A 21,981-nucleotide genomic window follows, 5' to 3' on the forward strand; every position below is an offset into this window, starting at 1 on the left:
AAGAAACACTCTCCTGAGATACTAGCATTTGCAGGAGTATGGGCTTGCTGGAGCAGCAGGCCTTGCCCTTTCCTTTAACATACTTGCTCTGCTGTCTTTTGGGGATGAGGAAACACAGTGCTGTGGCGTGACAGAACTAACACAGTGGGGGGGATGTTTAGGTAACGAGTTAAATTCTCACAGCTTTTTGAGATTTATAAACTGGAGCCTGGTGGCCAGGTACCAGCTCTCTGCTTCAGCTGTCATGGTGCATGCTGGACTGCTGTGCTTGGGCCACGCTTCTTCAGGCATGTTAGGGGTATCTCCCTATTGTCACCTGATGGACATGCCACATGGGCAGCACTCAGAGAAGTGTATAACTGTTGCACAGGGGCAATGAAAACATTTCTGTTTGTGACTTTGTATCGCTTTGCCACCGATATTTGTTACTTTTTTTGATTGAAATAGGCCTTATTCCCGGCTCTTGCCATTCTGACAAAGAGAAACAAGCAGCTGATGGGCTTGGGAGTAAGGATGCAGATGTGTTAGACAATCTTTCTGCTGTAATTTTGCCTCTTCATTTTTTAGCAGGGATCCTATCTATCTATCTATCTATCTATCTATCTATCTATCACCTTTGATAAAAGGTGTCGATGTGGTTTGGGAGGAAAGAAAACTTCAGCTTCATGTTCATCTCTGCCTCTGGGGAAAGATGATGCAGTACCTTACTGATCTTCAGGGGTCCTTGTTCTGATGCAGCTGGCACGTGACTTCAAAGATTCAGGACTTCCCTAACAGAAACGGCCTGAGGCAGAGCTTCTAGGTGCTATCTGCAGACTGCTGGGAGTGCCAGTCTAGCAGTGATTAGGTGATGGCTTTTGAAGTGGACAAACTGGATGATAAGCTGTGAATGAGATTCAGGGAAATGCTCTCTCTCTCCTGGTGGGTCCTTTCCTCTTGTTCTGAATTGGGGGAAAGAATCTGCATGGGGTAGTAGGTGGGGTGGGTGTTGCCTCGGGTCTGCAACATCTGAATGGCCATTGCTTTTGTGCTGGTGAACCTGCAGTGCTGTTTGTGCCGAGCATGTGCTGCTGTTTGATGCCTCACTGCTAACTCTGTTCTGTACCTTTCGCCCTTCAGGGAAGGCAGCATCTGAAAGCCTAAGAAGTGTTGTGGAAATGGAGAACATTCTGTGGAATTCCTGTCTTCGAGTGGACTTCTAGTTCTCTTTGGCTGTTCTGTCCCTGCTGGAGGCTCCCCATCTCTTCAGATGAGATTTGATCCCTCTTAGAAATAGGGGCAGGTGGTGGTCTGCCTCACATCCCTCTGTAGCTTGGCCCTGTGTCTCCCAGGGTTTTAGCTATTAGAATAGAGAAGATTTTAGCAAGGAACCAAGAGGAGCTGATAATGGCAGTAGTTAATGGTTGACATTCTCCAGCCCTGGCTCCTTTCTCCCCCTGTAAAGAAGGGCAGGGTGGATCAGAGCACTTGGATCACAAGGAGTGCTGTGTGGCCAGCTCTCCGAGATCCTGAACGTGGCTCAGTGTGGGAGGGTGTGCTGACCAAATAGCAATGTGGCTTTCCCAGGAATGCCTAAATTTCTATAAATGGACACTGGAGCCTGAAATGAACTTTTTCTACCCATTTCATCTGGTGCTCCCTTCCCAGCCATACAGCAAAGGCAGCTCCCCCTTCTCCCTCATAGAAGCAGTTGACTTTTGGGTTATGTTCTGTGGAAGTTGCATGGGAGTTAAATGAATGACTGCAGTGTCTTTGCTAGGAGGGCCTGCCCTATGGGACCCTCAGCACTTGCCCTTCAGGATCCTCCGGGGCTGGCTATGTTAGGTGACTGTAGTAGGACCTCAACCAAAGTATTATATGCTGACTGAGGATTCCAGCAGCAGCTGAGGTAGCTGTCAGAGCTGAAACCCTCCTTCTGCTTTACTCTCTTTTATCTACTGCTGTTGTTCTGCTGTGTTGCATTTCTTTCCCAGTAAACTGGGGGAAGGTGCATTCAAGGCTGAGAGGCCCTGAATGTCTTGCATAGAGAAGTAGTCTTCATCATACGGCATTGCATCATATTAAGCAGTATGAGATGATGCCACAGAAGCAGAAGTGTGATGAGGAAGGGAGTTTGCTTTGCTTCCAGAAGAGCTTTGGTTGTGCAAGCGCAGTTTGAAAAAAATACATTATCTCCCACATCAGTGGGAGAGTAAAAAAGAGCCTAAGCCCTGTCTTATCTCGTCACAAGGCCTGGATTACAATTTTTCCTTTCACAACTTGGGTCCTTTCTGCTTCTTAAAACTGCAAGAAAGGTGACTAAGCTGTAGTTTGCAAACATTTATGTAGGTTGACTTCCTGATTATCTGGATTTCAACAGGCTCTTTTAGTTTTGCTGTCAGTGGTATGGAAGAAGCATATTCTGGACAGCAATCCATACAAAAGTATACTGCATAGGAGCTAGCAGCTTCTGCTTTACACAGCTTTTCAGTCAGGTATTTTCAATTCTACTGTAGCCTTTTGTATAGAAAGGCAGCTGGGACCTGTGCTGATAGCAAAGGATTGGGAAGCCGATATGCAGTAGGAGTCACAGGGTGTGAGAAGGGGTGGCTGGCCGCTCTCTGCAGATTGCGATACGTGAATTGTAGTGCCCAAAAGTTTAGCTGCTCCTGTGAAATATCATGGTTATAGTGTGGGAGGCACCTGTAGTTAGAAAAGGAGGGAGCACAGCAGGGCAGAGCTTTGGGACACACAGACAAGAGTAGAGGAAGAGGCTGTGTTGCGCAGGGCTTTGCAATAGGAACCCCCTCAAAGGGGTTCCCTGGGTGAATGGAGATCCAGGTCTGATGCATTTAATTATGTTTGCAGAACTGTTGGAGAGGCATCTGGCACAGGTCCTGTGTGTATTGAACTTGGTTCAAAGTTCCCCTCTCTCATACATGTAAAAGCAATGTAGTGAGGAGGAGATCCCTTCTATTCCCCTTCATAAGGACTTTCCTACTGCAACAAGAGGCACATTGTTCAGATCCAGCAAACTGTGCAACTTTCCCCTCGTCCCACCTGTCAGTTGTGTCCTTTTGCCACTACCAGTTACGTTCTGCATCTTTGTACTGGTTTGCACTACAGGGTAGCTAGTGTGGGCTGCGTGACATCCTGATCTAGTCTCCTATGTTACTGAACAGCACGGATGTTGCTGTACTTGGCTTGTGTGTTTTGTCTGTAAGATTTTTGGAGAGACAAAGTATTGTTCTGGTGGTTACCTGAGATGGAGGTTTCCAGAAGAACAACAGTTGCAGTGTGCAGGCTTGCTTTGTTGACTTTTCACTGAGAACCTTGGCTTCCCTGGTGATAATATTGTCGGGTCAGTTCTCATCGTTCATTTGGGGAATCTCACAGGATTTGTTTTTAAGCTTTTGGTATCTGAAGCCACTTGTATTAGAATCAAGTATAATTTAAAAAACCCCAAAACAAAACCCCAAACCCATCTCTACTATTGTGTCTGGAGAAGAACATCTTGAAAATTTGAAGCCCTAACAGGCTTAAACATATCTGTCAGAAAACAGGTAAATCAGCATGTACAGCAGGACTGACTTGTTGAAACAATTGAAATATCAGTCATTTTCTTCCAAAGCATGGTAGTCCCTCTGGTTTTCTAGAGGATTCCTCATCTCCATGTTCCTTGGTTGATGTGGATGTTGAGGATTAGTGGCAGTGCTGTGCATTATAAGTAAATGGTTCAAGACTGGTACTGCATCTCCCCAGCAGTTACATGAATCTTTCCTGCTCCCCTGCTTTCAGAGGCAGTGGAGGAGGCTCCGTTAGAAATGGAGGGGTGGCCCTGAAGGGAATTGGGTTGGTGTGACCCTCAGAAGGCTTCTGGCAGTGGCACTGTGTGGGTGGCTCAGTGTAGGGCTGCCAGGAGGGAAGTCTTTGGCACAGGTGAAGTGTTGGTTTTATTCATGCTTTAAAACATTGAATTTGATGGAGTTTCACAAACATCCCTCAAAGAGAGGTCTGCAGTGGGTGGTTATTCTTCTATTTCTGTTCTCCAGGCTGATCTGGGGTGGTGGTGGTGCGGGCAGTGTGTGTGAAAGATTGACTTCCAGGTCAAAATGAGTGTGGGCCCTGTTAAAAGTCACTCTTCTGGGAGTGGAAAGGTAGAGTAGCTCCAGTGGTGTGTTGACAAATGCAATGAGCTCTCTTTGCTGAGAGCAGGTGAAGCCCTTGATTTTATTTTTTTTCCCAAAAGCCTTTCCTTTGGAAAGGTACAGTGCATCAGAACAGAAGAGCATCTGGCCTAGGTAAGGCCAAATTTGTCAGGCAGCCCAGGCCAGTCAGTGATAAGTGCTAAGGGAAAGATAGTAAAAAAGGAGTGTATCCTCCTAATTCTCTGAAGTCTTGGCTTGGGAACTTGCTGGGATTGTGTTGAAATGATAGTGTCTGAAAAGCCTGTTGTATTGGTGTTTATCAATGCGTAAACTTCAATCTTTTGATTGCTACAGTTTCTGCCCATTTGGCCAAACCAGTGGGCTGCTGGCCCTGGGGTTTCCTGGGACTCCTGCCTGTGCCAGGCGTCTTAAAAATTCACATCACTTTTCCCTTCCTCCATTCCTGATTTGAGTATTTGGTAACAGAGCAGAGTTAGCAGTTTGGTGTGTTTGTGTGCAAGTAGTGTGGGGTTTCTGTTTACTTGTTCTTTTGAACTCCTGGATGAATACCATCTGGTCCTGATGCCTCGTAGAAGAAATTAGTTGAAATAAATTGATTAAGATCCTCCACTGATAAATGCTTCAGATTTTTGTCATGTGAAGAGGTTCTGTTGATGTGGAAACCTCCCGTAAATATGTCGTGAATGCTGGTGCAAGAATTCATTTAGTTCTCCCTCTTTCTCTAATGTTCTCCTTCCACAGTGATCATCTTTTGGCCCTAAAGACTTTCTGGCAGGCTTCCTGATTTTGCTGTGTTTGAAGAGTTTTGAAGAGTTTTGACTTAGTTTGTAAAGTTGTTCCACAGCCTTTTTTGGCCTAATTATGGTTTTACTTTATCTTGGTCCAGCTTGCTGTCTTTTTTGCTTTGCTTGAAGGAATAATGTCTGTTTTTTGAGTTGGGTGGTGTTGGTTTTTGGGTTTGTTTGGTTTTTTTTTGTTTGGTTGGTTTTGTTTTTTTTTTTTACACTTAACTGTGGTTCCTTTATTGTGTTCTAAAATCTTTTGCTAATATTCTCTAGGCTTACACTGAGCCTCTGATGCAGTCTTTACAGAGTCTTAATGCCACTTGCAAGCATTTAATTTCTTTGGCTTTTCTTTTTAATTTCCTTTTAACAAGCTTCTTTCCTTTAAGGCAGCTCCCTCTTGTGAGTTAAATATTGCCATAGTCCTTTGGAGGGTGTTGTTTTTTTTTTTTTTTGTCGCTGCTGCAAGGAAGCTGAATTTGAGTGCAGTGTAGAACTGTTCTGTAATATTGATCGTGGTCACACTGTGCTGCTCTAGGTCTAAATCACAAATTGTGCTGCCTCTTACAGGTTCTCCTCAGAAAAGAGTATTTATGGAATCAAAAAATGCAGTCTCTGCATCATCTCTGTCATGACGCTTATTTAGCCTGCAAGGGCATTGTCGAAATTTCTCACTGTTGTATTTTTTTCTGCCTTTGCAGCATCTCCCTTTCTATCTTTTAACACTTTAATTGACCTTCTGGGTTTGGTGGTCTCCTCTGTCAATATTTGTGCTTACTTATGGAATTTTATAGGTCTTCTGTATTCCTGTTGCTGACTCTTAGCTTTCTTTAAGGTGGAGACCCACTCCTCCATCGATCATTCATTTACAATTTTTATGCTGATACTGTACTGATTATCTTCCTTCAGCAGACTCTTGGTATACAAACAGCTAAACTTAAATTAGACAACCCATTTTCCATTTCAAGACTTAGGGTATATTTATACTATCTTATTAGCCACTTGCTCTTGGTTTTGTTGCCTGTTCTTGTATACGCTTGAATCTTGAATATGACGATGTTGTTGGGACTGGTCCTTGACAAAACTCAGGTAGGAAATACATTCCTTCTATCCGTTATCAGCCTTTAAAGAACAAGTCACCTGGACAGTGCACTCTGCTGTAGTTGTTGACTTCCCTGGTATTCTGTTTAAAAATTACTCCAAAGCCTTCTTAAAATAAAGTGCCAGCAACCTGGTTCCTGAGGAGAGATTCTCAGAGATCAGGACAGTGTTGTGTGTTTTGGGTGTGGGGATGCTGAATGATGTGCCAAATTTTGGGAACTAGAGCCTACATATATAGGTCTTGGAGACCTTTCTGCCTGTACAAAGGTTGGAGATGCTAATTTGTATGCTGGTGAGAGGAACTGCACTGTGAACCCTAATGACTGACAGTCTCTGTAAGGAGGGTAGTACAGACTGTTGCAGAACCAACCTTGTTTGTACATTGCTTTATTTTCCCAGCCCTGATGAGAGAGGTGTGGAGAAGGGAGAAAAGTTATTTTTCCCTTGCTAAGGCATCTTTAAATTTTCTGGTTAACCGGTTACAGTGTTGCCTGTTGGGCTGATGGTGATGTGGGCACTGGCCTGCTGAGAACCAGGCTAAAAATCTCCTTGTGAAAGGTAAAGTATGTGGTGTGTAACACTCATCGTGTTGTTTAGAGCTTGTCTTCGTTGCTAAAAATGGTATGAATAATCCATGGTCTGTGAGTATCCTCCAGGAAATCTTCAGTTTTAGTCAAGTCAAGGGGCCTCATCTTCATAGGATTAATAACATCAGTTGCTCTGAAATATAAAATGTAGCTCTTATTGCTGTGATTTTTTTTTTTTTTTTTCTTTTCCCTTCTACCACCTAGTCCCTTCTCAAAGGTTTAACAAACTCCTAATGGATAAAAGTGGTTCCTTTTTTGGGAAGGGAAGAGAGGACAAAACATCCATTTATGGTTAAAAAAATTGTTCAGGTCTTCTGAAAAGATAACAGCAGTGTTCAAGAAAGCTGAGCAAGTCTGTGTCCTGTTGGGTAAGTGATGACTATAGGACTTCCCAGTAAAGGATTTCTGAACAATTTGCAAAACAGATTCTCAATACCCTCTCTGCTAGGTACATCAGATAGATCCTTTTTCAGGAAGGAGAAGCTAGAGGGAGACCTGAAAAGAGTGAATCTTGACTGTGGTCCTGGAGAAACTTATGTCAGAGGTCAGAATAAAGCATGGATCTCTCCTCCTTTCCTTTTCTTGTTTTGCTGCAGTTCAGCAGCTCGTGGGACTAGCATGTGATTGCAGAGAATGCTAAAGAGGTAGGAGTGAAGCCCAGTGTGGCTGTGTCCTGGGCTGAGCAGGCACGCCGGGGCCACAGGCGTGCGCTTTGGCCACAAGCAGGGCAAAATAAATGTGCTGCAGAGACAAACAGGCTTCTGCCCTCTAGGAGTGATCTCTGTGAGCATCTGTGTTTGGTACAGTTGCCTTTTCTGTGCAGCTGCTGGCTTGTTTCCCTCGTGCAGAGAAGGGGGAGGTGTGTTACTTAATGAAGATCAGAGCTTGAAGCCTCTAAGCCAGCTGATAGTTGTGCTCGCTGGTAGTGAGTCTCAGGGATCAGCGGGCAGTGCAGAAGAGGAGAGCAGATCTGACTCACTGTGACGAGAGGCTGGGGATAGGCCATGTCTGAACAAAGTTGAGCTCTGGCAAGTTTAGTCCTGTGTCAGAGGCTGCCTGTGCCATGTGGGTGTTAGGAAGGTTTAACCTTCCTAATGGTCTCTTAAGTTTCCTCCTAAGCTCTTTCAGTCCTTGACTTGCTATCTGGGTCAGCACGACTTGTGTCTGTCTTCAGTCCGTTTAACCAACCCCCGAATGTTCTCATTCCTGACAGTGCCCTGAACCAGTGGGGCACATCTGTAACCTCTTGGTGACTCTCCCCACTGGCTCCCTGTGATGTCCCAGCACCAAGAATGAACTCGGCACAGGTGCCTGTTGCTGATCCTGACCCAGGCTATTCCAGGTCCCAGTGGAGGGCACTGTTTGACATAGGAGAAGTTTGGCCAGACATGGTTGAAAGTTACTTCTTTGTAAGCTAAATAGGATGTCTATGTCTAGCAGATAGCTCTGTTTGAAACATAAGCATTCTTCCTGTCTCAAAAATCCATCAGCTGGATGGAGGAGGAAGGATTTTGTGGAGAGTTTTCTGGGGCTGGATGGCACAAGCTGATTTCTATGCCAGCTACCAGATATGGCACCTGAAATGTATTTGTTCTGTGATCTTGATCTTGACCAGTGAGTGGGTCTTCCAAAATGAGTCCATCGGCATCCCAGAAACATGGAGATAGGACAGAGAAAGCATGCAGAAAGCACAAGGAGTTTTTGCTAGAAGGCAGCCCAAGCAACATGTCTGAGCTTGTGCTTGGGTTACAGGGCTCTTGGGTAGCTCTGCTCTGTGTGCTGACATGCTTGGATGTGGTTTATGGGCAGCATAGTCCTCGCCTTTCTTAGTCCTTGCTTTCCATACCTGTAGAGTAATAGACCCTTTCCAGGGACTATGAAGACATCGAGCACTGCAGAATCCTTTTATAGGGCAGCAGCTGGCTAGCGGTGCTGTCTTGCTGCTGTTCAGTCGTCAGTGAGGCATAAACAGTATCCTCTCCAGTCCATTATCTTGGCACAATGGGTCATGGTGGTGCTAATTGATTCCTATCAATCTAATGTTTCCTGTAAGGAAATGGTAAATGCAATGGGCTTAATTTGACTATATCCCCTGAGAGGGCTGCAAGCACTGGGAAGGGCCAGGGAAATGGGTAAATACACAGTGAATGGGAACCAAATGGTGACTGAAATCTAGCCAGAAATGGTGAAACACAAAGGGGGGAAAAAAGTGGCTTTTGCAGGCTCCTCTTGTGTTTAGAGTACTCACAAATGTGCTGAGTGCACTTTGGCTCCCACTTTATGAAAAGAAGAGTGTGCTCCTAAGCACCAAAGCAGCTGTTTCTTCTCTCTCCCATTTGAAGGTGGCACTGAAGGTCTGTGCCACTGTCAGTCCCACTTATCAGTGTGGCAAAGTCTGTGTTGCTACAGCTCCTTGTCCCTGTCCTGGAGAAATAGCCGCGGAGTTAAAAGCCCTAATGTCCTCACTAAAGTGTGTGCTGCCACTGCAGGAGCTCCTCAGCTGGACATGTGGGCCTCTTTGCGCAGTAGAGGCTAGAGCTGCAGGCATTTCTTCTTGCAGCTCTTCAGAGCCAAGCATTTTATCCAGGGGCAGTTGCCAAGTCCCATCACACAACCTCGATGTTTAGGATACGTGCTGTCAGCAATTACTTTGCTCTCAACCTTGATGTTTTTCTAGGTTCTCCTAGTGGTCATAGGGTGAACCTTGTCTTGGGAGGGGGCTCATTAGGAAACAGTGTCATAAAGTGGCTGAGCCAGATTAATATCTCACTTATCAGGAGCGGGCAGATTTCTGTCTCGGCCCTTGCACTTGTCTGACTGGAAAATAAATTGGTTCAACTCATTAACCCAGCAAAGAATTGTGGTGGGTTTTGAGGGTCTTGTTTTCTGCCATTTTTAATGAGCAAAATTGGATTACCAGGTGATCAGGCCAGCACCAGAGCAGGTGCAAGGTAAGGAGTGGGATGTGTGTGTGGACAGGAACATACATGCATGGGGGAGGACAAGGGAAGAAAGACCTCCACTTCGAGGGAGGCAGGTATTAATTCTGCTCAATTCTATTATAAAACCTTGCCTTGAATATCCTGACAATTGTGAGTGCAGTGGAGGGACCTCTCTTATGGCCTAATTGCAATGGGTAGCTGGCTTTTATCTCTTAATTGTTGGGTGGTAAAGAAGATTTTCATCTTGGTTGTGAAATTGGATTAGGCTCAGTTGAGACATTACTGGGCATCAGGGGGCTGAGCTGTGGGGTGGTGGCAGTGCTGTGGTTCCATGTCACACCTCTGTGTGTCCCCTCTCTCTCCTGCTCAGCTTGGCATCGCTGTGGGCTTTCTGGTCCCTCCAGTTCTGGTTCCCAATGTGGAGGATGTGGAGAAGCTGGCCTACCACATCAGCATCATGTTCTTCATGACTGCAGGCGTGGCAACAGCCCTATTCATCCTGGTCGTCATAGGTAAGGAGGTGGGAGCGTGCACATGAAACCAGGTGGGACTGAGAAGATCAGCCTGTGTGTGAGAGGGGCCTGGGTGCTAGGAAATAGGCCGGGGAGGTCATCTGGGGATGTGTCCTAGCATGCAGCTGACAGGGTCATGCAATACCATATCTTGTTGCTTCAAGCCCTTGATGAACAGCACATGTAGAAGGGAATACAAAAGGTTGTGAGTGAGACTGCCAAATTGTTCATTTCATCCTTTGATTGCTTGCGTAATAAAACCCTGGCATGAATAAGTCCTTTAAAAGCCAACAGAAATCTTACAAGGTTCACAGTCATCTTGCCTGCAAACACAGTGCTAGGCCTTAGGTTATGTCTTGGACCTGGCTACATCTTAAGGGTAGGGAGAAAGAGGCAGGTTATATGGCATCACAGGAACAAGGTGTTCCTAGGAGAAAAAAAGGTAACCAATTATGAGTGGAGAGAAGGAAACATTAAGGGTAGTAGCAGGACACTAGAGGTGCAATTCCCCTGCTTAATATGTGAAGTGGAAGCCAGATCTTTAGCATGAAAGATTGGCATGCTCACTGGAGAGCAGAGCTTGTCTGCTGAACTCCATGTAATTTTTTTTTTCTATAGGCTCCTCTTGCCAGCTTGTTCATGTTGCCTGGTGGCTGAATCAGATGTAGACTTCAAAGAATCTGGGGCAGGGAATAGGCAAGGTACAAAAATGGCTGTCTAGCACCTGGTACAGCAGTATCATCTGCGACCAGGATTTCTGGATGCTACTTTAATGCTAGTTAGGGATAGCAGGTGGCTTGGCCAGCCTAAGTGCCAGGCCTGAAATAAAACCTGGCATAGATCATTGCTCCCTAGGCACTGGGCACTGCAGGGCACCAGGCCACCTTTGCCAGCTGGCTTTTCTCATTCCGCTTCTGCATTTGTAACTCCATGCAACACTTTTGCAGCTGGCTGGTCATCATCCTGGAGACAAAGGCATTATTAGACCTGAGAACTCTTTTGTTGCTGCCAGACACTGCCTACACAAAAAGCTAATTGAAGGCAAGGTGTTTCCCCAGTGGCAGGAGTTATTGTTGAAAAGACCCTGTTCTATCCTGTTTCTGGATAAGTTCATGCATGGAGATCAAAGCTTAAGGCGATGGTGTGTTTTGTACACTTGGTTTTACTAGCCTCTCTGCTGTCCCTCAAATGGCTCTACCCACAGTGTGTGCTCAGGCTCCCTGATTGCACCATTACAAACAGGTGTACTTTGTGTCTGGTTTCAGTCTTCAAGGAGAAGCCCCCACACCCTCCGAGCCGAGCTCAGGCCTTGATCCAGTCAAGACCAACAGAGGAGTATTCCTATGTGCAATCAATCCTCCGTCTGTTCCGCAATGCCAACTTTTTGCTGCTTATGGTCACTTACGGTAAGGTCTGGCCTTTCTTCTGTGCAGTTATCACTGCTAGACATACTTAGCTTCTCCCTCCCTCTCCGTGCTCTGCAGGGGCAGTAACTGGCCTGAGTTGTTTTAGGGGAGCATAAGGATAGCTGTGCTGCCACAGACCAGGAGTCCTTCTAGCCCAGTAATCTCCAGCAGTGGTTACAAGCAAACGCCTAGGGAAGAACAAAAGCAAGGCAAGCACACAGAGGTCAATATGGCCCCACTACTGTTCTCCCAGTCTTTGACTGTTTTCTGTTCAGGAGATTTCCTTATCCTGTTGTCTTTTTTTCTAGTCAGTTAGTTACTTGCAGTGAACTAATCTAAGTGCTTACCTAAGAAATATATGGAGCTGTGTCTGAGTGCAAGTCACAGCACTGAGTGAAAGTCATTTCCCAAGGCAAGGGTATGGCTGCCAGGCATCCCAGTGGAGGTCATGTGGAGCATGCAGATGTGCAGGCTGTGTCAGCTTCCTTGGCAGTCCCTATGAAGCAAATGGAAGGAAGGACTGGAGAACATCTTCTTTTGCCATCTGTCCTTGCACACTGGGTTTGCCGCTTGCTTCTCTTCAGCAGTCTTGGTCTGTTTCTCTGAGGGCAAAGTGATGTGTTGAATCTGTTCCTGATGCTGAATTGTCATATGGAAAAGTACTTTTCTCTTTAGCAGAAAGGCCATTGAGGTCTATGCCTGGCTGCATAATAGGATATACTGTAGCCAGCTAGTCTGCAGGGAGTTCTGTCCTCACTTCCTACCAGCTTGCTGTGGAAGCTCCTCAGGGGGAAAGTTAACTAGTGCTGGAAGTTCTGCCGTTCTGCCAGCAGTTGTGCCTAAAGGACCTGGTGGATAAGTAGCCACATTGGAGAGGGTGAGATGGTGGCTTTGTACCTGCTGAGGGTGCTAACAGTCTTTGGAGTTGTTGAAATCTCTTCTCCCTTCTCAGTGCAGTAGTCTTCTAGAAATGCCCCTCTCAGATTGCCCTTAAGCTTTGCTGGTTTGCATTGCAGCTGCTGCTTTGGGTTTGTTTTGTTTTGTTTTTTTCATAATACATGATGTCCTCTCAGAAAGTAGAGATAGAAAAAACTGTCAGGCAGACCGTGTCTAAAAGTTGGATAGTGTCACCTGCTCAGTTTGCGCTTACCCTTCAGGGAAAAGAAAGGGGAAAGCATTTGTTCTAATAGGTGTAAACAAGTCCTAGAGGAGAGAGGAGGGCTCTCAGTACAAAGAGCATGTTTAGAATCTGACCTCCCTGGGATAATTCCCTTCTGGCAGTCACAAACAACACGGAAAAGCTGTTCAGTGGCTCATAATTCAGTCTCTCTTCCTGCTGGTCTATGCATTTATTCTGTTTCTCTCTGTGTCAGTCTCATGTCAATCTCCAGCTTGACTTGAGATGGTGACTGTTACTCAGAGAGGGAACTATGCAGTGAAACTTTTTTTTAACTAGTCTGGATTTAAAATGGGGACAGTTTTTCCTACTCAAGTCAAAAGTCACGTTGGCCAAGACTTAAGACATCTGCAGCCACATGAGTGCAACTAAGTCATCCTCCCTAGTTAACACAGATATCTGCAGCCTCTCTTAGCTTTTGTATTAGCATAGTATGTGTCAGGGGAGAGAGGGGGAAACCTGCTGCTTGTTCATCTCCCTTGGCTGTAGAAAGAATGGGGGCCTTTACATGATGCCAGGTCAGAACAGGTCTGCAGACCTCTAAGGTCTTGCTTGATATTACCAGCAGCTGCCAACTCCTTTCCTGTGGTAAGACTTGCAGTGCTGGAAACATTGGTGGCAGTGCGGCTATGTTAGTGCTAGTGAACTATTTTTCAGGAAAACCCTCAGACAGCCTTTTCCCAAAGGCTGCTGATGTTGCTTCCGTAAAGCTGAGACATAACATGGAATGGGCATTAAGAAACTTTTGAGTTTATTGGGTTGGGCTCTGCGCTGGAGAGCAACTGCATGTTGCTACTGGGAGGCAATAGGCAGGAAAAGGGTGGGAAAGCCTAGGAAAGGCTGGTAAAGTGGGAGCGATGAGACAGCCCGAAAGAATCAGTATTTGGAAAGGTGATGGGGCAGTGAGGAGAAGGCAGGGCGGTGAGATCTGCATAAGGAGCCATTGTCCTGGAGGATGACGAGGGTGAAGAAGAGGGAGACCAATAGTCTGGCATGTAGGCAATAGGCTGCTTAGCTATAGAAGACTTGGGTTGTAGTCTGAGGCTTAATAAGGGCTCCTTTTGGAGCCGTAGGCAATAAACTTCCCCTTTCTGGCCTCTGTAAAATAGAGGAGACACTGTGAGGTCTCAAAAATGTGCTTCTACAGCACATTACAAGCTAACCATGGTAACTAGCGAATGAATCAGGTGGGGCTGGACCTTCAGATATCCTGCTCATGGCTACTAGTTCTGGTTTTCCTCATCTGCATGAGCAAATGGGCACTGCCCCATTGGAAACAACCCTTGCCTATTTTATGGACATTCAAACAACTGTAATTCATGGAGAAGCTTCACTGAGCAACTGTGACATGTGAAATGCCTACAACTTTTGCCAGCCCTCACAAATGCAAATTCAGCACATTGTCTTGATTCTTAGAATATTTTGCCTGGCTCTGGTGCCAAGTGTTGCTGCCAACTCTGCATTGCTTTCTGTCCAGCTTGGGAGCAGGGGCCCTTCCCTCTCTTGGAAATAGCATGCATCACAGAGCTGCTGTGAAGCTGGCGTACTGACAACATCAGCTACCAGAGCAGTGTCTGGCTGTCCCCACAAGGCTGCTGTCCTCTTGGTTGGGTGAGAAGTAGAGGTACACAAATGACTGGTCTATGTTTATGCCCAGCTTTGAAGTGAAGCAGTAGTGGGTAGAGGGACGGTGCTGATCTGCCATGCTCCTATGTCCTGGCACTGCAGTTTGTGGTGTCTCCTAGCGAGCAGAGTGCTCCAGAGGTTGAGATAGGATGAAACCAAATTAGGCTTTTGTGGGCTGTTTTGCCATAGCCAGGTGTTGCAAAGAGCCAGCTTTCAAGGCTGGAGGGCGCCTCCTTGCTGTGGGATCTCCAATTGTTCTCCCCCCTCTGGCTGCTGGCCCTGCTGGAGTTTCCAGCCTTTCTGAGTAACTCTTGGAAAGGATTGGGTGGATTCCTCCTGCCTAAAGAGCATGTCACTCAGCTTACTAGCCTCCCCTGTAGCCTCCTGACACATGCTTTTGGAGCAGGGTGCGTTGTCACAGGCAGTTGGCTTATTTGGGATCACTTGCATAAGATTCTTCATCTGTTCTCTGTGCCATGGAGCTGTGGAGCTCTGCTTAATGTTGTCAGAGATGGTGTGTAAAGGAAGTGTGATGTCCCCTCCAGCTGCTAATCTTGTGGCTCCTCAGAGTGCTTCATGAGCTGTGTAGGGCAATGGGTATCCAGTGTCCCAGTGGAGGAGTGGGCTAGGTACAGGATCACTGAGTACTTGAGGGTCAGGGGAGCTGGAGGACTTCAGGGTTAGGGGAACTCAGGGTTTTGTTCCCTTTGTCAAAGCTCTGCCTGCTAGACTGCACTTCTGTATCACGTATTGCGATGTTTCTGCTTTTAGCTGAGGCTGAAAGAGGAAAAGTAGGAAGTGGGAACTTGACGTGTATCTGTTCTGTAAGGATTTCAGGCATCTGTGCCAGAGTTTTTAAACCCATGCCTCCTTATGGAGCCTGTAGATGTGTGAGCTGCAGGGGTGAAATCTGTGTCCCCATCCCTCCCCCGCCCAGGATCACTGAAGCCTTGAAGAGAAACTAACTGCAAATGTAAATGACTTTCTGAGAAGAAAGTTGCACTGACTGTTACAGACCTCATCCACCTGGGGAAGGTTTCTCAGTATCGCCCAAGGTGAGAGTGTAGCCGTTGCAGTACTGCTGGTCCAGCGCCCATGTGGCTGTTCTTGTCTACTGTAAGCAAAGCTTTTGTTTTTTGTGCCCTTTGGGAAGGTGTTTAACTCAACCAGAGTTGCATGTAAGCTGGAGCAGAGTGTCTGAATGGGGCTTGACCAGTATCACCCCAACGGTTTCCATTCTCACCTTGGGTGATACTGAGAAACCTTCACCAGGTGGCTGATGCCTGTAACAGTTAATCTAACTTCCCTTTCAGAAAGACAATTACTTTCACAGTTGGGTTTTTTTTTTTCAGGCTTCAGTGATATCTTTTAAAATGCAAGACTTTTCCCATGCAGACACACACACCAGGTGCCTGGGGGAAGTGCTGTCTGTGCTTCACCATCGGCTCTGCTCCTACTTGCCTTCTGGTGTTTCTTGGCTTGGAGAGGATGTTTTTTACTTGCTCTCAGCAGGGAGAGTGCTATCAGGCTCTTCTCTGGGAGGAAACCACACAGGTCAATGGCACTGGTGTTAACTGAATCTCAGGTCCTTGTTAAAGGTGTGATGCTGAGGCAGGTGCTTTTCTAGTATTTTACCTTGGCTGGGGGGAGAACTCCAATGCTAAAGGTGGATCTGGCTGTGAGGGAGGGTTGAGACCCTATGAAGGACTTGCAAGACCTTTCAGTACCAGAAATGTGCATAGCCCTTCCTCTAGCTGCTAAGGTAGGAACCATCCTGAAACTGCAGGGTGCTTCCTCCTGCATGCTGAGATCTGGCTATCCTTGGTCTGCATTTTTTCCAGCAACCTATGTCTAGCCAGTCCGGCTGGCTCTTCTGAGACTCGGCAGCCTTGTTATGGATTGCTGCTCCCAAAGATATCTCTCTCTGCATTTCTACGCTTTCACTACCCAGCAGGAAAGTAGCAGGCTCTGAATATGCTGCATTTTTATCCCTCTCTCAGGTCTGAATGCAGGTTGCTTCTACGCCCTGTCCACTCTGCTGAACCGCATGGTGATCCATCATTACCCCGTAAGTGTATCCAACCCTCATTGCCTTCTGATGCTTGCTGTTGTCCAGTGCTGGCTGCCAGTCTGTGAGAAATGCAACGCCACAGCACTTCTGGCTGTCTCTGGCACAAGTTGGCTGGCTGGCAGGAGAGCATTGATTCCTTTAGTTCTTTACACCACCCCGTGCAAAAGCTGGTGAGCTCTAGCAAAGACAGCTCCTTTACACCCTAAATGACAGCATTTTCTTCTGAGAAATTCTTCCAGCAGTTGCCCACCCTGTTCCTGACAGGGATTTCTACTGGGACATCTGTACCAGGAGGCTGCCCACACTCGTGCTCTGGTGGCAGAAGGTTGGGGTGCCTCAGTAGCTGAGCTACTGCTGGGGCTGCATGCCAGAGAGCTCCTTTCTATGCTGCCTTATAGTGGGTCCCAATGTTTCCTGGTTGATCTGGCCCAAATCCTAACACCAGACAGCAAACTTCATACAGTTTATGCTGACTCCTCTGAGAGTGTCTGTTCACACTGGCCAGTGCACACATTTTTCTCTGGGCTGGCTCAGAGAGATGTGCCAAACCTTCTCCACGGGCCAGAATAGGGCACTGCATTGGCTCATACTGGGCCAAAAAGTGTTCTTGCAAAGGCTAGTTCTGGTTAGCATGTTATCAGCAGAAGACATGTATGGGACACTAACTTTGGTGTCTCTTCCTGTCTGTGTTCTCTGCACTTTGGTTCTTGTTGTCTATGACTTGGCTCCTGCATTTGTGTGAGAGTGTGTGTGTCTCACCACAGGGGAAGGAGGTGAATGCTGGCAGGATTGGACTCACCATTATACTGTCGGGGATGGTTGGGGCTCTCATCTCCGGCATCTGGTTGGACAGAACCAAAACCTACAAGTAAGTCCCTTGTTTGCCTCTGTGCCCCTAGTGACTGTGCTCTTCCCCCATACCGTGCAAGGAGCAACCCTGTGCAGCTGCAACTCAGCAGTCCAGGGACTGAATCATTGGGAGGGTTTGTAGGAAAAAAATACGGTTCTTCAAAATCCAGTTATTCTGAAGTGAAGTTTGGAGCTGTGTGTTAGTCTGCTCTGGGCCCATACAAGGTCTGGTTCTAGTGGTCCCTAGGGAGGCATAGGGAGAAGATGAGATGGCCCAGCAGCTGCTTTGTCAGGGATGAGAGAGCTCTTGGCACAAGTAGAATCAAGACTGTACTAGACCATTTCTCAGCCCTTACAAGCCAGCTTCTGAGAACCTTTGTCTGGCTTAATGAAAGGCGCATTGAATCCAGTGCCCAGACGCATTGTGTGAGGGCGCGTTGCTGTGTTTAGGGCAGGCATAAGGGGTATTGGTGTTGTGGGTGGATGATTCTGGGTTTGCTGCCTGGTGGGTTGGGAAGGCAGATCTGGCCAGCGTACCCTGCCATCTACAAAGGGACAGCTAAGAGTCTCTGGGTGTCCTGTAGCTCCCAGTCCTCAGGAACTCAGATCTCACTGCAGACCTCTGTAGGGTGTCCCGGGGAATGGAGAGTGCCTCTCCTGTCTTATGTTGGGGTCTGTGTAATCAGCTTTTCAGTTTCCCTGCTGGCTGAGAGAACTGTGCTATAACCCGTTGTCTGAACAGGTTGGGTGAGAGGGGGCTTTACGGGTGATGTGCTGGTGATAAGCTGAAGGCAACTTTGGAGTTCTTTTCCTTGCAGCAGCTTTTCACCTGGGGGAGTCCCACTGCCATTGTCCTACCTGGTACCTTTGGCCAGAAAAGCACATTCTTATTGTGGGCAGCTTAGATGAATCTGGCTAGCTGTGGGCTTGCAGCTTCTGAAGTGGCTTCTGGCCCCAGCTGTCAAGTACAGGGATCAAAATGGAGAGGAAATGGGCTTCTCTAACAAGAAAGAATGGTAGCTGAGGACTCCTGGGCGTGCTGGGAAAGAGGAGCAGATGACTAATACAGAGACTGGCAGGTCGCTTGTTGCTGTTTCTAGATCATTGTGTGCCACTGAGTAGTTCTCATTTGGCAGTCCTGGAAAACAGAAACACAGCTGTTATGAACTGCACTAGCTAACTGTGCAATGTAACTTTTGTCTCTTTCCAGCCCCGGGGCTAGTGGTAAGGTAGCCTCAACTAGCACTGCTAGGGTGGATGGTCTTCCTGATTCTCCCTAAGTGGAGCTAGATTGCAGCACGAAGGCTGAAGAGCTTTGTGGCTCACCAGGCAGAGCTGGGACTTGAAATTTGGCAGAATGGGAGAGGGGAAAAAAAATAAATCCTGGATTTGTTCCATGGTCCCTGCTTGCTTGGAGGGACCATGTAGGTGGGCAGAGCTGGCTGAGAGTGCAGAAAAATAGGGCTATGCCACCCATGGAATTTATCCTACAGACCCCAGGGACTATCTGGAGATAGATTTAGCCTTAGGTGAGGAAAAACACTGCTAAGAATTTGTTCTCCATTGCAGCCCACAAAGTGGATTTCTGTGGAACTAGCAAAATTTTTCTGAGTGCTACAGAGTCTTTATTTAGCCCCATTTAAAAGTCTATTTTAAAAAACTGTCAAGATGCCAGATGTTCTAGGTAGGTACCCTCCCCCTTCCCTCCGCTGCTCAGATACTGTCAGGAACGAAATGGTAAGCACATGAAAATCAGGAAGGAAAGATGTCAAGTCCTTTTTTTAGTCAGCTTGGAGAGAGAGGGAAGCAAATGAATGGGATCCAGCTGTGATTGAGGGGAGCAGGGGGAGGTTAATAACAGAAGGAATTGCAGAGCTCTACACGCGTGTTTGATCTTTACTGTCCCATCAGCAGTTCCTTGAAAGGGTGAGGCTGTGCTAAGCCAGGCTTTCCCCATCTGTCATGCTCAGGCACCAAATGGCTTTGCATTCTTGCTTTTATTTGGCAGGCAAGTCTCTGTAGCAGCCCCTGCACTGTTCTTATTTTTGGAATTAGCAGGCGCAGATTTGGCCTGTACAAATATGCGAGTTACGTTGTGACGAGCGAGCAGTTCCAGAACTGGGGCTGCCTCTGGTGGGATGGCTTGTTGAGAACAGCCCACCTCTTCGAAAGAACGTGTTTTGACATCAAGTTAAACGGAGCTCCGTGTACATCCTTCAGGTTCCTGGCTCAGAGGAGAGATGGAGTTGTGACACCTGGAGACTGCTGGGTGTATTGGTATTTGTAGGGGAGTCTGGCTCAGAATCAGGGGTTTGGGGACTGGATTAATCAGCACTTCTTTTTGGCCACGCTTTGCTCTCAAGGGCAGTGTTCACATGGCCTCGGGTCCAGCTGGTTCCAGACAGCACTCTTCGCTGTCATCACTGCATCTCTGTGAGGCAAGATGTCAGAAATATCCATCTCTCTCCATTGACTAGGCAGAGGACCCCGAGTGGTGTTTTAAACTTAGGTCTGTACAGGCCTGAAGTGTGTTAAAATTTGGGGAGGGAGGAAAGACTTGGATATTGGAGAATGGGGTGGGCACTTGGGTCTCTTCCACTGAAAGGTGAATGCTCTCTCAGCCTAGCCTGGCCTGCAATTTGGGTCTTCTTGTTGTAGCCCTTTTCTAGGTTAGTCCTTGTGTAGTGGATATGCCTTCACCCTGTCCTGCCGTATCTCTTATATAAATAATTTACCAAGGCTGTCCTTTTTTGTGACCTTCATACAGGAAGAAGTGACTTAAAACTGAGTGCCGAAGGCTGAGGGGGTCGTGAAAACTAAACCAGCCCTATCCAATTCTTCCTTTCTCCAGCATCTGACACCTCAGTGTCTTCAGCAGTGAGATTCTTCTGGGAATATAGGGACAAAGCCTTTGTTCAGGGTCTTGCGCAGCCTGGAATGTGCTGTCCTCATGGCAAAGCTTGTGGAGGCCACCTGTCATCCCAGTGTGTACAGTAGAGCGCTTTGGAGCTGCACACAGCATCCCAGTGAGCAGCTAAAGCTGTGGCATGTGGCTGCGGCCTCCCCCCCACCCCTTGTTCACTTGTTGCTTCAGATGTTGCTTGACTCTAGTGTTTTTGCAGCTGCAATCCCCTGTGAGTCTGGTCCTATCCCTTTGGCTTTCCTTATCCAAGTGACCTTGTAAGACACGGCTGGGCTGGGCTATGCCCGTTCCTTGCTCTAGAGCTTCCTCTGGAGTTGGCTGAACAGCAGGATTTGTGCTGTCCACTTCAGTCTTGTTCCCTGCTCGTGCTGGCCCTTGCTGGCTTTTTGCCCCGAGGTCTTTCTTTTCTCACAGTCCCTTGTGTGAACTCTTTAATTTGCCTCTTCAAAAGGGTAGGGAATGTGGCTGGGAGGGCAGATGAATGTCAGGGCAGCTTAGGTTCACCTAAGTGACAAGCGTGTCAGCTCCTTCACAGATCTCCCTCTGGCTCTGCTGCAGAGACTTGGCAGCTGGTGCCTTTGTAGCACTGCTTCCACATCAGTGTGCTGGGCTTCCTTCCCACAACTCGGAGCACAGGGGTAGGTTAACCCCAGTCGTCCTAAGGTGATGTAGCAGGATGTGTAACTTCCAGCCTGCGCTCACTGCACTGGACAGCCTTTCAAGGAGACTGGCTGTACCTGTTCCAGACAATAATTATCAGTCCACGTAGGGCCATCATGGGAACAGGTTGCTAAAAACACCAGGATGCTGTGTGAACATCCTCTGTGAATCTGCTTCTCCTTTGGGTTTTTGTCTCTCCCATAAGATATTTATGGCTATGATAAGAGGCTTATCAAGCAAAACCAGGCATTATTTCATGCCCTGGTGCCCCTAGGGCCACAGAACATTCTTCTTGTCCTCTAGTGAACATGGTGACAAAGGCCACTTCCTGAGAAACGCCCTGCCTTGGGGTCTTTCTCCAGGGGTTTCTTTGTTTCCCTATGCACCAGTATCTACCTATGTCTCAACTAAACCCTTTCTTTGAAATTTTTTGGGTCTTGCCTGGACTGCTGGGCACTAAATCTCCTTTTTTGTCATCAGTGGTATGCTCAGCGCAGCAGGGTCTTGCTAAAGTCTGGTTTAGTAGAAGTCTGCCTGTGTGCTTGAGGCTGTTTCCTGCAGCGGGAGTTGCATTCAGGGCTGTCTGTTCAAGTCCCAGTTAGGGACTGTGTTGGGCAGGCAGCTGCTCAGTGCACGGCTTCAGGGTGCTTCCTGGTGTGTGATTTCCACAGCGCACAAGCCTGCAGTCTTGTTCTTTTACAAGGGTCTGTCAATTCATTTTGCCCTGCTGGAGCCTAATGATTCAGGGAGGCAGGTCAGTGAGGAAAGCTCATCGTCTCCTGGAGCCAGCTAATGTGCAGTAGGTGTGGTACCCATGGCAAGATGGAATAGTTTTCTCCATTTTGTCCCCCACTTATTTCTGCAGTTCCAACGGAGAACACTACTGGCTTTAACCTGCAAGAGTGGCCTGCTTCTCTGAGCCTGTCTGCTCTAGTTCTCAGTGGGGGGCTGCATGTTCTGGGAACTTCTTTCTTGTAGCTTGACTAATGACATAGCATCAATGTGAAACAAAGTCCTGACCACATTTGGTCACTAACTCATTCATCATCTTTGCCTGGAGATGAGGAGCGAAGTGCAACTGAGGGCAACTGTCACAACAGATTGAATCAGATACAAACTACTTAGAACTGTAAGCCTAGGAAACTGGGTGACATTTTGTGGGACCAGAGAGCTCTGCACTGAGACCAAAACTGGCTA

General features: G+C 47.2%; 1 protein-coding gene across 1 annotated transcript in view; it reads left to right on the top strand.

The window, feature by feature from the left end:
• The window catches only part of FLVCR2 (FLVCR choline and putative heme transporter 2), a 42,112-nt gene that overhangs the window by 3,690 nt on the left and 16,441 nt on the right, over positions 1 to 21,981 (top strand). Inside the window, exons 2-5 of the mRNA XM_076345129.1 lie at positions 9,931 to 10,072; positions 11,338 to 11,478; positions 16,282 to 16,349; positions 17,117 to 17,220. Coding sequence (XP_076201244.1) covers positions 9,931 to 10,072; positions 11,338 to 11,478; positions 16,282 to 16,349; positions 17,117 to 17,220 — 455 coding nt within the window. The remainder of the gene's footprint in view (positions 1 to 9,930; positions 10,073 to 11,337; positions 11,479 to 16,281; positions 16,350 to 17,116; positions 17,221 to 21,981) is intronic.

Source organism: Aptenodytes patagonicus, chromosome 7 (genome assembly GCF_965638725.1).
Source record: "Aptenodytes patagonicus chromosome 7, bAptPat1.pri.cur, whole genome shotgun sequence".
NCBI lineage: Eukaryota > Metazoa > Chordata > Aves > Sphenisciformes > Spheniscidae > Aptenodytes > Aptenodytes patagonicus.